Raw genomic sequence first — 15,593 nt, forward strand, 5'->3', positions numbered from 1 at the left:
ACATTTTACAGAAAGGGTACAATCATTTCTTCCACTTTGAACATTTGTTTAAGATGTAAAAACTTGACAATATAGCAAGTGTCCTACTGGGCTACAGAAATGTGTTACTCACCATTTCAAAACGAAGTGTGAGAGACATTTTTGAAATCTCAGTTGGGCTTCTGGATCTCAGTAACAAGGTACTAACCAGAAAGAAATTAATTGCTTTAGTGGTATTGCTCCCTGATGGTGTGGTTTATTTTAAATTCTGCTGAACCTGGAAGAAAGAACTGCACTGTAATTCAGAAAATGACATGTGATGATGTGATGCTCTGCTCACATCCCTTGCAGACGTCCAAATTCATAGAAAATAGTCTTTCTGATTTAGGAAGCATCAACTATTGTAACATGTGTCTAGTCCGACAAAGCAGGGATCAAACTGGGAGAGCAACCAACATCTAGCTATTCTGAGTGCCAAGTTACAGAAAGTGTTATTTTCTCCTGGAATAAGATCATTCTAAAAATACCATATATCTATATTCATTTCCTCAAGTCTCTTAATGTTTATTTTTAATTTTTTAGATTTTAGTGGATCAGTCATGCTAATTAATGTGGAACTTTTTCTGTTTCAAAACTGGGACTCCTATGCACTGAGAAAATCCCCAAACCTATGCAGTTTGCTTGGTGTCATGGTTTTCTGATGACTCTGTGTCATCAGTGTGAACTTGCTCTGTGCAGTTCCATAGGCTGGTGATGTCCTCAGAATGACTATGGTAGAGAATATCATATGTTTTCAAACATCAGTGTGTAGAACAACTGGACAGCTTACTGTATCTTCAAGATCCACAGGCTTTCTGATCTAGTTCCATCTTTCATAACCCATGGTGTTGACAGAGGTTTCTGTCCTACCTGGTTCCACAGCCATTTAGTCCCAAAGTAACACACACAGGCCTACATTAATTATAAACTGGTTGGCCTATTAGCTCAGACTTTTTGTTAATTAACTCTTACATGTTCCATTAACCCATAATTCTTGTCTGTGTTAGCCATGTGGCTTGGTACCTTTATTAGTGAGACATTCTCATCTTGCTTTCTCTGTTGTCTGGATGACGACTCCAGACTGAGCCTTTCCTCTTTTCAGAATCATCCTATTCTGGTCACCCTGCCTAAACTTCCTGTCTGGCTATTGGACAATCAGCATTTTTATTAAACCAATACAAGACCACAGGAGCAAAGGACCCATGTGGTTTCAGAATGGCAGCTTCCTGGTTTATGCTGCCAGCACGAACTCTGGCTCTTTTAGGAGGCCAAGCACTTAAATGGGGTTGTGAGCAGTGTGTTATAAATTGCTTAATGGTGTCACAGACCCACAGCGATCCAGGATCTGGGGTGGAGAGAATGACTCTCGGAGGCAGTGACCATGCCACAACCATGTTAAACTGGGTAGAGCAAGCAGGCAGGACTCTGGAGTTAGTCCTAGTCAAGCCCACTTAGCATTTAAAAGAAAAAAATCACTCCTGATCAAAAACTGATTACAAATACACAATAAAGAATGATTCAGATAAAAAGACCTCTAAATGGACCACACTGTCAAATAAATGAATGTAGGCTTGAGAGAGAGGGAAAAAAAGAATATAGACAATCATATGTAACAGGAGTAAAGATAATAAAATAAACATTAAACTTACAGAAAAAGTAATAGAGTAAGAAAAATAAGCCATATGATGATGGAATATACACAGAGAGTCTGGATTATGTATACTGTTATGTTTTCTTTAAATTTTTTGACTGTGAATGTGCTAAGTTCAGAGAGACATTTCATTGTATGGGTTGCTCAGTTGAACCAATTTATATATTTTTAAAGTATCTTGATTTCAAAATGGGTGTAAGGATTTGTTGCTTTGAAAAATGGGTTCTACTTTTGTTTCCACAGAGTACGAGAGCCTGTGAATTCCTTCCAGACTGATGTGGTTTGATGGACCAAGACCTTCTGAAAGGTCTCCATGTACCTCTTCCCCCAAAATACTTCACCCAACAAAAAGTAGGAAGCAGTTTAGAGAGAACTATGCCCAAATTCCCAAATATTGCTTATCAATGCTCACTTACATTTAAAGGAGGTTAAGCTATAAAGATTTACATTGGTATGGATCTTGGTCTATTGATATAATTTAAGGTCAATTTTGTTATATGTATATTTCTGCTCTTAATTAAGGTATTGTGTTTGTGCAGCTCATTTAAAAATGTATAATTAAAAATATAGGTCAATAGATAGTTATCTATAATAGTCAAGCTTGTAGTCATATTAATTAGATTTTCTATATGTACAAATATATATTTCAGATGGATAGACATTCTTCAGATCTTTCAAAGACTACAAAATATGGCATTTAAGATGTTTTAAGAACTTAGACTTTTCATGACAATGAGACACTTCTGTTCCTGGCTGCAATAATCTACTTCAAGAGGAAGATGGGCATCGATGAGGCTCCTTATGGAGTTTGCTAGCCATCTGGGCAAGAAACTGCTCATAGTTGGATGGCTTAATGTAATGCTGTATGAGCTGGCCTTGCAGGACCTACAGAAAAATGACTGCTGAACTTGCTTAAAGATGAGACAGTCCTTCAGAGTTTCTACTTCATTAAAGTGTCTTTAGACATTCTGCAGGACACAGAAGAAAGTGACTGACAAACTGCCAATATAGGTGGAACAGCCTTTGAAATTTCCTGCTTCATGGGAAAGTCTGCTGGATACTATGGGAATGTAGGCTGAAGATGAATGCTTTAATGTTACAGATGAACTTTGGATGACTGTCCAGGCAACAAGATGTCTCTGTCAATTCTAGAGTTTAGGAAGTTGCTTACAATGAACTTCCTGTGTACTTAGATAATGTTATATCTTTCTGGAGTCTTTGATGGAGTTGAAGAATAGATAGTTATAGTTTTCCTTAGTTATGATAAAGTAGATATAAATATTATAACTATAATTTTTGCTTGAGAGCTGTTTTGTTATATGCAATTTTACTATGTTAAAGTTAAAACTTTCCTTTTATTTAGACAGAGAAGGGGAGGTAAATATGGGTTTCCTCTCTGTGAATACCATTGGTCAATAAAGAAGCTACTTTGACCTGTAAGAGGGCAGAGTAGAGCTAGGCAGGAAAACTAAACTGAATTTTGGGAGAAAGAAGGCAGAATCAATGAGATGCCATGGAGCCGCTGCAGGAGACAGATGCTCTGGAACCTTGCTGGTAAACCATGAGCCTTGTGATAAAATATAAAATAATGGAAATGGATTAATTTAAGGTGTAAGAGCTAGCCAATAAGAAGCTAGAGTTAATAGGCCAAGTAGTGATTTAATTAATAGTTTCAGTGTGGTTATTTTGAATCTGGATGGCTGGAATGAGCCACCCTCTGACTACATCATGGCCTTGCTGGATGCTGTAACTATCATTAGAAATGTATAGGCAAGCACAGTACATTTTCTGGGTAAGCAGTATTACTGTTAGTACAATATGCCAATGAACAAAAAGGATTAGGACAGAAGCAATAAGAACAAGTTATCTTTGAGTAGTTTTGTTTGATGGGAAAGCAAGTTTGTTAAAGAAAGTCTAACACTGGTATTTTACCCATAGGTTGGGCTTTTGGTGAGGCAGAGTTATGTTGCCTCAAATCTGAGCCCATGGTGGTAATGTGAGAGTAAACTCAGAAGGATTTGATTGTCTTTATTTGTTCTTCATGAAGAAGATCGGATTGAAGAATAGGAAGGCCGAAGGGAAAGGGTAGGTTTTGTTTTGGGGGGATTCTGACAACACAGTGTGAGGTAAAGCTGTGTAAACTCTCTCACAAGAAGTGACCTTGGAGGACAAGAAGAGTTTGCTCTGGGGTCCTGTTGTCTAATGAAGTTGTTCAGTGCAATCTCAAGCTAGTGTCCTGCTTACTTGATGATATGCCCTCATTTGATTGGAAATATGTGTATAAGTTTAAGAAAATATAATAATTTCTTTAAAAAAAGTAAAGAGGAGAAAAAACCCAAACCAAAATGACATTGGGCATCCTTAGTTTTCAAGTTTTTGCTTTTGTTGCCCATATCAACTCAAGTATTTTTCTTCAAATAAATTCCTAATAGAATAAATAAAATTCCATTTTATGGGGGTGAAGCTGCTCTCTGTAAAGCATAATGCAATCTGCTTTGGTTCAGAGATATAAAAACTAATTTTCCCTGAATTGCATACACATAGTGTGGGAATGGCTTATATAAGTTAAATACTATTGGGCGGCAACAGCCTATTCAGTGCTCACGTAACAAGTTACACTCAAGTTTTGATGGCTGTTAACAATATATTGCCAATATGGAAGCTTAGTTATCACTTTGAGTATATGGAACAGTAGAGTCCTAGAAGTAAACAGATCATCTTTGAAATGTGATGTGCCCTGTGAAACCAATAAGACATCAGGTACAGTGGTGGAGACATGCAGACCACCTGCCCAGTTATGAGATGGGAGTGAGTAGATTTGTTGGTCCAGAAGGAAGAAGCCAAGCATAAGAACGTCAAAGTTCATGATATCCAGCAGGTGTCTCTTCTCTCCTGTTAATTTTCCTTTTTCACATCTATATATAGGCTCCTCCACATGGCCTTCCCTCTACCTTACTAGTTGCAGCTCTCCAGATCCATTGGCTTTCCAGTGGTTGCCAAACTATGGGACTCGGCAGAGTTGTAATGGGTTTTCCCTTCCAGGGATAGCTGTAGTGCTGTATTGTTTTTTAATCTTATATAATATATATTTTAAAGATTGATTTATTATGTATACAGTGTTCTGTCTGCATGCCAGAAAAGGGCCCCAGATCTCAGTACAGATGGTTCTGAGCCACCATGTGGTTGCTGAGCATTGAACTCAGAATCTCTGGAAGAGAAGCCAGCGCTCTTAACCTCTGAGACATCTATCTCTCCAGCCTTTGCCAGGCTGTAATGTAATCTCTGGATTAAATTTAATCTTGGTGGAGTATCTTCTTCAGGTATATTGGTATTCTTTCAGGCAGGGACAAGGCTGCCAAGTTTTCTCTGAGTAGGGGCATGGATAGATAAGTTAAATGTTCAGTAAGTATGAAGTTGATGTTGACTTCCTGTCTGCTGGCTCTCGGATTTTTCATCAAGTGACAACAAGCTGGTGACCCAAACTCATTTTGGAGTATCATTGGGCAATGAGGGTGATAATCAAGGACTTCTTGTTATGAAAGCAGGGTAGGAAGGGGAACAGAACGTACGAAGCTGAACTGGGCTAGCTAAGCACTCAATTCCTCCGCATCTTTAGGCCCACGCCCCTCTGAGAGTCCACAGAATAGCTATGGGCCACTCATGGAGCATGCCATCCTCCTCAGATGGTCTCTCTGTGCTCTCTGTTCACTAGCTATCCTCCTGGCACATTCTTTCAATCATTGGGCAGTCTTTTATTTGAAATTCTTGTCTGAGACACATACAGTAACCAGAGAAAAATGTAGGAAGGCCCTTCTTTGGGTCTCTAAGTAGTTCTCGTTAATAATTAAACTTGCCCTATGGTCATTTGTGAACTTTTAATCTGGTGCACATTTGACCAGGACAGAAACAGGTTGGGTGAGTTATAGTCCAACACGAGGGAGCTACCTGCATGGTAGCTGCAGGCTGATCTGTAACCAGATAACACGCCATCCTTTACAAAGGAAAGATTTCGCCTTTGAATGACAAGACAGGCACAGAACCAGGTACGGTTTGATTCAGAAAATCCTTTGTTTTCTAACTCTGCATCTCCTGCCGTCATTGCAGTAGGCAAAAGGAAGTGGGAAGTCTACGGTAAGAGCTTGGAAACTTTGTCTTTCAGGCACCCACAGGAGGGAGAGCTGAGAGAAGAGGGATGAGGGAAAGGAGGGGGCAGAGAGAAAGAACAGGAGCAGGAGGAGGACAGGATGTACAGCGTTCGCTCTGAGATTGAAAAATTCCACCTAGAGGAAACAGAGAGACAGTGACTTTATCTTTAGGAAGGACAAGGGGACTGATGAATCCACATCCAGGGAAGTGACACTTGCTGTGGATATAACTGTTTTGTTTTCAGAGGAAAATAAGTATTTAGCGAAGCCCACACTAGGCATTAAGATGTAGTGTGCGTCCGGAATGAACCACGTGCCGCCAGACCATGTAAGCAAGATCCTGTGCCTTTGGGCGGGGTAGCAAGTTCTTCTTATCATCATTTTTTTTTTTTGTGGTACTTATCACAGAGAACTGGATGCTTGCAATCAAACTACAGGTTACAAATAGACTGAAGAGCGTAAGAAATTTGCAATCTACAAGAACACTTAGTAATTTCAGCCCTCCTTTCATACCTGAAAAGACGCCATGACTAAGAATGGGTACATAGACTCTTGATTTTCCTAGCTTCCAGTATGGTGGTCAGCATTTCCTGGGTGTGAAGTAAACCTTCCCAGTGCTGAACTAAATGTGTTATTGTTTATTTTGAGTTAGCTTAATCACGATGTACCTGTAAGATAAATTCAATGCGTTTTGGGGTGGGGAAGGAATTCTTGTTCTGGGACTATTTGGGGGTTCTGTGCTTTCTGAAATGGTGTAACTACTACCATATCGAGGGGTTTTCTTAGAAATTTAAATAATGTATATGTAATAAGATGGATTTACTCCTTTTACTTTTCAAACTTTCCAAGAACCTCAGAGCCAGTGTTTTTGGAATATTTGTCTATTCCCGTCTCACTGGGGCTGGAGAACAGCTCGCCATCTTCCTAGAGCGTCATCCAAGGGCCCAGTCAGGCTGTGTGGGTTCCGTTTTCTTTGTCATAGAGACAAAGTCACATCTTTCAGATCTGTAAAATCAGAGGTCTTTGAGTACTAAATGGGACTTGCACACTGAAACCCGTATGGGAATGGTGGCTAGTCTCTGAGTTTCTTCACACTGCCCTCTAGAGGCAAGGCATGCATGGCAGTACACAGACAATATCTGGCTCCGGCTCTCACAAGATGTGAACTGGAGTTTTGAGGAGATCTCCTGAGTTAAGATTTGCTGGAGAATGAAGCCAGGGGCTCAGAAAGCGAAGGAGGGTTAGCTGCCAGAGCAGAGGCCAACACACGGAGGCCTTGCCTGGTTGCTAAGAAGAAATACATTATGGCTATCATGAAGGATTCAAATCCGACAGTCATGGGAGAGGAAGCTGGGAAGCTGGGATACGAGAAAAGAGCATGTTTGGTCACTCGACATCTGACAACTAGAAACTATTTCTAGGATTCATGTTTTGCACAATGGTGAAGTAATGAATGGTGTCACTATTCTTCACCTGATTTAAACGTGGATTAAATAAGCTACTGAAACAAGACGGGCTGAGTGATGATTTTCCTGTGTTCGCTCTCTCCTGAGCTTAAATCATGGGTGCCTTCAAAGATGAGCACTTCATTCTTCCTTCCTTCCTTTTTTTTTCTTTCAAATATAATGACATCACCAGATTCTCTTTAACCACTCCCACCCTCTTTTAAATTCACAGCCCCTTATTCTTTAACTATATGTGTGTGTGTGTGTGTGTGTGTGTGTGTGTGAATAAGTATGTAAGTGGAAGATGATGAGCCCAGCAGTTTTTAACTGAGTGTAGCTCTTCATTTAGGGGTGGGGCCGTATGTGATTTTCCCTACCCATGCCTGCATGTCAACTGGTGTTATCATTATTCAGGACGTGCTTACGAAGCCATATTGTGGAAATTTCATGAGTGTAGTCTCCCTGTCATATTTACCAGATGCTATCTTGGAGCAGACTTCCTGGTCCTCTGGCTTTTACAGTCTTTCTTTCCCCTTTCTCCCTGTTCTCAGAGGTTAGGTGTAGTGGTTGTGTTGTAGATGTTTCAGTGTGAGCTGTGCACCCCACAGCCAGTAGTTTGCTTCACTTTGACCGCTGTGGCTTTCTGTAATGGTCTCTATCTGTGGTCAAAAGAAAAGAGAGCTACACTTGTTGGGCTGGCATTACATCTGTCCCATCTTTTAGTTTTCTGTTTCAATATAGCTCATTGATGGTATTATTATTTTTTTTTTACTTTATGCTTAATAAGGCACAAAAGTCACATTCCATCAATCAACGCGAAAAATGCTTTTAATATCAGAGTCATCTCAAGAGGGCTAGCTAACTGGACGTCATGCCTGCCTGGCTGATCACTCTCCTGAGTATGGAAGTTCTGCTTCTAGCAGGTAAGTAGAAAGTGAGTGAACAGCTCGCACATCAGACCACTAGGCCGCCTTGAGAGCTCTATTAATAGGAAAGTATTAATGTAGCAAGTATAATAGCCTTGCTTGTATCCTGTAGGTAGATACAATTTTTACTTGCCCACTTAAAATGTGAGTTAAAACATCATTTGAGAAGGAAGTATTTGCTTCGGGATCTGAAATAATACATTTTTTTTCTTGTGATGAGTATCTGGGGTTATTTGTTAAATTGTTATGAGTATATATTTCAGCTTTTAGTGGCCGGTAGGGGTGGCTGTTACAAATCACATATTTTAACGATAACATGACTTCTTCTATAATCTATTTTTGAACTAGTAGATATAATTTTTATTAGATTTTATTGTTATGTATTCCCTAAGGAATTGTGTCTTAGCGATTAATGACTGCTTGTATTAAAATCACCTTTTATTTTTCCTAATCATGCCTTCAACTTCTCAGTGAGCTTGTTAATCCTCTGCATCTTGTCATATTTTTTTTGTCTTCTTTGGACAAAATTATCTAACCATCTTTGGGGGTCTAAAGATGGTGTGATTTGGTTGGGTTGTCATGACAATATGTTCATGTAAATGGGTGACTGCAATTCTTAGGTGTGTAGTGAGCTACCAAATGGTTGCCTGGGCTAGTTCACAGGCAAAATCTTGTTTATACTTGAAATTTTCTGACATGGATATGAAGCCATTTTTTATAGATAACACACACTTTGTTTGCCTGTTATCATCTGGAGATACCCAGCGATTTTTGCTAGTCTCCTTGAAGTGGCTTTACCTTGACCATGACAGATCTAGGAATACCCACAAAGATGTTAGTAGGCCCAGTTTAATCTAGCATTTCAAGCCCTCTCCCTTTTTATTTTAAAGGAAGTTCTACAATGTTTTTACTCTAGTCCCTCAATGATCATTCAAGGAAAAGTCATGGAAGTCTTGGTAATTCTTGGGAATAATTCTAACTATGTGGTTCATCAGACTCCAAAAACAAACAAACAAACCAACCAGCCCAGACGACAGGGTGGCAAGAAAGGAGAAAGGAAGCAGACACATCTCCAAGAAGGTTTTCCTCTTCCAAGGAAGTAGAAATAAAAGTAGTGAACTTTATATGTAAATGTGACCATCTGCACAGAGTGGAATAGAGGAGAGAGGCAGAGGGAGTTCATATAAGAAGCAAGCATGTCTCTGAGACTGTTTCTAAGGGAAGCAGAAATTCAGAATTGTCCGATGAACGCTGGGGTTCTGGACTGCTCAAATCAGAGTGATAAATTTTCCTTAAAATAGGACTCTAAAGGTTTCCTGGGCCATCAATGCCTGAATATAAGTGCACATCCTGAACCAGAAACTCTGGTAATGGGGCCTGGAGATTGATTCTTCATCCAACCCTTGATTGATGCATACATACATGCTAAAGTCTGCTTTAAGATATTGGGGGTGCTAGTGGATCATACACAACCTTCAAAACCAGTATTTTCTTTTCTTGACAGACCCTTACCTGAGTGTGCAGATTGAACCTGTGGAAGGTAGCCTTGCAGGGGGAACATGGATCACGGTTGTTTTGAATGGTAGGTTTGGGCTTCTCTAAATGTGAGTGCTGGATTTATAGATCCAAAGTTCAAAGAAGTGTGAATCCTTGCCTCCTGCTCTAAGAACAGTGCTAAAAAAAAGTCCGAGCAGGATGAACTGATTGCCCCAACTCTGTCTTTGCAGATGCTAACTGGCCAGTGTCATAGCAGAGGTCACTGTTGAATCCGTGTCCTCTTGACTGTTGCCCTTATACAGGATTCCATGTTAGGAGCCCCTAAACCATACCCATGACACAAAGTAGCCTGGAAGGTTGGAAAACTGTTTCCTAGAGGGTAGGAAGATGTGAAGGGAGAAAGAAAATTGTAGGTTCATAAGTACGAGAACTTTTGTAAAACAACGTTAACTGCCTTTGGAAATGAGTATTGATGGTATCCTCAGGCCAACACAATGTCTTACATTGCCCTCCTGTGGCCAATGTTTGCATTTCCCTATATGTCTTGTGTTTAGATTTGGAGAACAGTGTTCTTTACCCCAACAACGGCTCTCAGCTGGAGATAGACATGGTGAACTTGGCAGTTCCAGCCTTACCGAGGATCCCCTGTGATGTCTATCCTGTCTTCGTCGATTTGCCTGTGGTGACTTGCCAAACCAGGTACACCAGTCTGGAACACAACACCTGGCAGGATGAGTGGGCTTCCCTTTTCTCAGTAGCTTTGGGAGACATGACTCCTGCAGTGCCTCCAATGATCAGGCATGGCTTAAAAACACTCTACACGAATATACTTACATGCTTTCGAAATTCTTTTCCTTTAATCTCTCTCGGAGTAGACAACAGAAGCAGAGTTCTGTCTATGGCAGAAAGGACAAATGAAAAAAAATGGAAATTAACACTATCATCACACAAAAACAATCACTCTTCAATGTTCCTTTCTTTTGTAAATCTTTATTCTTGACTGTTTCATTTTATTTTTTGAGATTATAATACAATCACATCATTTCCCCCTTCCCTTTCCTCCCTCCAAATCCTCCACACACCCCACCTTGTTATCTTTCAAATTTGTGACCCCCCATCAACATCACCATTAATTATTGTTATGTGCATATATTTATATGTATACACATATCAGTCCTTAGATATTACCTGCTCAGTCTAGTGTTATGTGTATGCGCATTTTCAGAGCTGACCATTTGGCACTAGACAACCAATCTGTGAGCTCTTGCCTGGGGAGGATCATCTCTCCTGTTCTTAGCTGGTACCTGTAGCTCTTCATGTAGGGTTGAGGCCTTGTGGGTTTTTCCCCCATTCACTTTGGCATGATTACTGTTTTTGTTCAGCTCACATTTGGGCAGTCATGTTGGTGAGACTTTCTGGGTGTAACCTCTGACCGTTGAAGCACAATCTCACAGTAGACTCCTTGACCCCCTGGCTCTAGCAGTCTTTCTAAAGACCTCAGCATGACCTACATATGCAAGTATGTGGTCAATATTGGACAAAGTTCCATGAGCTGCTGAGAAGAAAGTATATTCTTTTGTGTTTGCTTGAGGTGATCCATCAATATCTGCTAGATAGCTTTGATTTATGATGTTATTTAACTCGAGCATTTTTCTGTGTAGTTTTTTTGTCCAGTTGATGTGTCCCTTGATGAGAGTGAAAAAGTGAAGTCATCCCGTCATTGTATGAGGAGCAGCATGTTATTTTAGCTGCAGTGGGGTTTCTTTTGTTAACTTGGGTGCCACTGTGCTTGGTGCATAAATACTTAGAGTTGCAATATCCTCTTGGTGAATGTTTCCTCTGATGAGTGAGCAGGTAGTATCCTTCCCTATCTATTCTAGCTATTGTGGATTTGACGTCTACTTTATTAAATATTAAAATGGCTATATCTACTTGCTTCTTGGGTTCATTTGCTTAGAATATTTTTTTCCATCATTTTACCCTGAGATGATGTCTATCTTTATGGTAAAGCATATTTCTTGGATGCAGCAGAAAAATAGATTCTGTTTTCTAATCTAATCTATTAGCCTGCATCTTTTTTATTTGGGAATTGAGACCATTAATATCAATAGTTCATGATGGGCAGAGGTTATTGACTTCTATGTTGATATATTGTGCATTTCTGCCAATCTTTTGATTTACTGTTCTGGGATTACTTATTTCATTTGTTTTCTTCGGTGTAGTTAACCTCTTCAGGCTGGTATTTTCCTTCTAGTGGCTTCTGTAGGACTGGATTGAAAATTTTGTTTTAGTGTTGAGTGTTTTTTTCCCTCTGTCTATTGTGATTGATAGTTTTGCTGCATATAGTTGTCTGGGTTGATATCTGTCATCTCTAAATCTCTAAGAGTTTACTGAATATCTATCCAGGCCCTTCTGACTTTTAAAGTCTCCATTGAAAAGTCGGGTGTCCATCCATCTACTCCTTCACTGTTTCTGTTCAGAAAGGGGTAAGCCTCCCATGTACATCACAAAGTATTTTTCTAATGGTTCTGTCTTGATATCTATGCGACTTGGTCTTTTCCCATTGAAGCTTTTAACATCTTTGCTCTGTTTTGTATGTATAAAGTTTTCATTATTCTATGTAGTGAGGAATTTCTTTCCTGGTCCAGTCTACTTGGTGTTCTGCTTGCTTCCTGTACCTTGATAGGCATCTCTTTCTTTAGTTTGGTGATTTAATTCAATGATATTGTTTAAAATATTTCTGGGTCTTAGACCTGTGTTACTTTGATCTTCTATTTCTATTATTAATAGATTTAGTTTTTTGATGGTGTCACAGATTTCCTGGATCTTTTGTGCCTTTTTTTTTTTAGATGTAACATTTTGTTTGACTGAGGTATCCATTTCTTCTACCTTGTCTTCAATGCCTGAGGTTCTTTCTTCCATGTCTTGAACTCTGTTGATGAGGTTTATCTCTGAAATTTTTGTTTGACTTCCTACCTTTCTCCTTTCCAGTTTTATTTCAGTTTGGGTTTTCTTTAGTGATGCTACTCCTACTTTCATGTCTCAAACTGTTTTCATTACTTCATTCCACTCTCTCTTTGTGTTTTCATAGACTTCATTAAGATATATTCATAGCCTCTTTAAGATCCTAGAACATACTCATAATTGCTATTTTGAAGTGCTTGTCTTGAGCTCTTAAAGTCCTATGAGCCCATAATCGTGAGCTATTAAGCTCTTAAGTTTAAAGGACTTTCATCATCATCATCAACAACAACAATAACAACAACAAGAAGTACAGTTTCTCTTGGTGAGGACTTGGCCCAAGTGGAGCTCTAGGGAGTAGTAGATCTAGGTGGTAAAAAGTGAAATATAGAGATATTCCCTCAGCTCCATCTTACAAATACAGGGGCGAAGCGGGAAGCAATCAGGTGGGAACTCTTGTGTGTGTGTGTGTTTTAATTCATAAAGATTTCTGTTTTCTGTCCCCAGATCTCTGCTGTCTGAAGCCCATGCAGGACGGTACTCTCTGGAGATACGCTCTGGGGAGCGAGTATTAGGCGGCCCATGTTCGGGATCGCTGGATGGCTGTACTTTCAAGGTGTGTTATGAGGAGAGAGGGTTGCTCAGATAGAAGATATGTTATCGATAACAAGTTATAAATCAACAGCATGTCTGCTTTAATAGGGAAGAAGAAATATAGAGAGAATGTTAGGGTTTCTCTGACATTGTGAAGGATAAATACTGACTACTTGTATGTCAGGCTCTAGTGAGTGCCTTCTGTATATTGTGTAGTACAAGGCTCCTGAACTGATTATGGAACCATCTATTATGCTTGCTACATCACCCAGGCAGTAAGTGGCAGAACCAGGATTCGAACTCTCATGTGACTGGGAATCCACATTGAACCTGAAGCTCATGCAGGAGCCTCAGACAATGCCTTTGTGGACAAGTGCCATGTCTTCAGCTGATTCTGAGTGTTAGAATACTGAAAGAACTCAGGGGTCCCAGGTCCTTTGAGGGACCCAATCTCCCTGCCCCCTGCTACAGGGCACCTTTTTCTGTTCTTCCTGACAGTAGTCTGAAAGCCCCTTTGCTGCTGGCACTCTCCTTCACAGTCAGACAGATCAAGAAGGCAAGATGGCAGACCTGAGGGCAGTTTCCTTCGGTCCAGCATCTGATATTATTTAATTTAGACCCTTCATATGTAGATTAGGCTTACTTTTATGTTTGATCAGCCTAAAATCTTGTAGGAAAGTGTGCTGCAAGAGAGCAACCCTTGCAGCAGGCACTCGTGAAAGGTGGTGCTCCAGCGGTGCTCCAGCGGTGCTCCCAGTGGTGCTCAAGAGCTCTGCTTAACAACTACAGAGAACAGAACGGAGTCATTAGGTCATGCTGCTTTACAGTCAAGACCAAACCCAACTTGACTATCAGATCAGCACTAACTTTTTGAAATTTGAAATTTGTTGTCCAATCACAGTTAACAATGTGATCCTCAACCCAAGAGAATATTACTGTCTAAAGAATTTGTCTCTGTAAGTACATAGCGAAAGGAAGAAACAAAGTTCCATTATTCTTTCTCCTTAAGAACCGCATCCCCACCTCTCCGGGGCTCAGGGACCATCAGAGAGAAGTGTCTGAGCATTCCCGAAACACCAGACTCCCTTCACCTCAGGAAGTAGTTTTCCTACTTATTATAAAGATCAGTAAGGACAGGGGTGGTGGAAACACACTTCCCGAAATTGTGCATTAAAGAAAACGGGTCGAGCAGTGGCTCCGCTAACTTGCTGAGTTGATGAACTATCAACAGGGGATGCAGTTAATGAGAGGCGCTTGAGTGAACTAAGATGCAGTGTGCCTTTCTGCTTTGGGACTGGGACTGAGGGAACCATGGGTATTAAAAATTAATTCCATCTTGCCAGCCCACTCCAAAGAGCCTGCTGCGGGCACTGACAAGTCTGAAGGACTCACAGAAGGTTTATCAGGCAGCTGGCGGCTGCGACTTTATCCTCCTAATCCGCTGGTTTTGCCACCCCTCTCTGGCCCACCTACCTTCCCATCTTGCTGTTGCTGACCTCACTGGGTTCAGGGATCAGCATGTAGGCAGCCTGCTTTGGAAGCTCATTAATTTCTCACTGTTTTCTCTCCAGCCTAGCGGGTGACCAGAATTCTGTTTCTCTGAGAAACGGTACTATTTTATGTTTTATGAATACAGAGAGAATCGCAAGTTAAAAATTGCATTGTGGTTTAACCCTAAATATATCCCAGGACTCTCTGAGGAGTGGGAAGGAAGCAATGAGTGAGTCTATGTGTCCCCACTAACTTCTTGAAGGATGGCAGATGTCACAGCACATCTCCTGTTTCAAGTTGGAAACCTAGAGGTGCGTGTCAGTATTTGCTTTGAAGTGGTCTGCTCCATCTGCCTCAGTTTTTAATGAGTGCAAGGAAGAGCAACAACAACTTCTTTCAAATTCCAACGGAAGTCACTTCGGAAGGAAGGGCCTCCCTGTGGGAGAAGAAAGGTAGAGAGCAGCAATTGGGTTGGTTTGGCATCATGTGTTGAACTGCATTAATTTTTATCCTCTGTTGAGATCACAGCGAGTTCTTAATCTGTGAAGTCACAGAAGCCTTCTCTGGACCCCTGACTGTGCGTGTTTTCTGTGAACTAGTTTTTAACCCTTTCCCATAGAGAATGGAGAACATGGCCTTGGAGGCAAACTGGGCCCCTGTGTAGATCAATACTTACACTCCACACTCAACAGGGCACCATCGGCTTGGTTGAAAAGCCTTTTCATTCCAGATGCCTGATTAGGGCCGTTGATTAACCATGGCTGTTCTCTGGTAATCGTCTCCCTGGGAATTTGGACTCCCAGGAAGCTGGATGCAGCCCAAATAAAACAGTTTGCTGTAGTTTGTTTTGTAAGTGGGAAGCATT

At 40.6% G+C, this 15,593-nt stretch overlaps 1 protein-coding gene across 1 annotated transcript in view; it reads left to right on the forward strand.

Annotated features, from left to right (window-relative positions):
* Positions 1-8,130: 8,130 nt before the first annotated feature.
* Positions 8,131-15,593, forward strand: part of Pkhd1 (PKHD1 ciliary IPT domain containing fibrocystin/polyductin) — a 443,194-nt gene continuing 435,731 nt past the window's right edge. Inside the window, exons 1-4 of the mRNA XM_041656327.1 lie at positions 8,131-8,182; positions 9,690-9,767; positions 10,237-10,381; positions 13,151-13,259. Of these exons, the coding sequence (XP_041512261.1) occupies positions 8,131-8,182; positions 9,690-9,767; positions 10,237-10,381; positions 13,151-13,259 (384 nt within the window). The remainder of the gene's footprint in view (positions 8,183-9,689; positions 9,768-10,236; positions 10,382-13,150; positions 13,260-15,593) is intronic.

The sequence above is a fragment of the Microtus oregoni genome, unplaced genomic scaffold (assembly GCF_018167655.1).
Source record: "Microtus oregoni isolate MIOR12 unplaced genomic scaffold, Mior012 000007F_ref0000211, whole genome shotgun sequence".
Lineage (NCBI taxonomy): Eukaryota > Metazoa > Chordata > Mammalia > Rodentia > Cricetidae > Microtus > Microtus oregoni.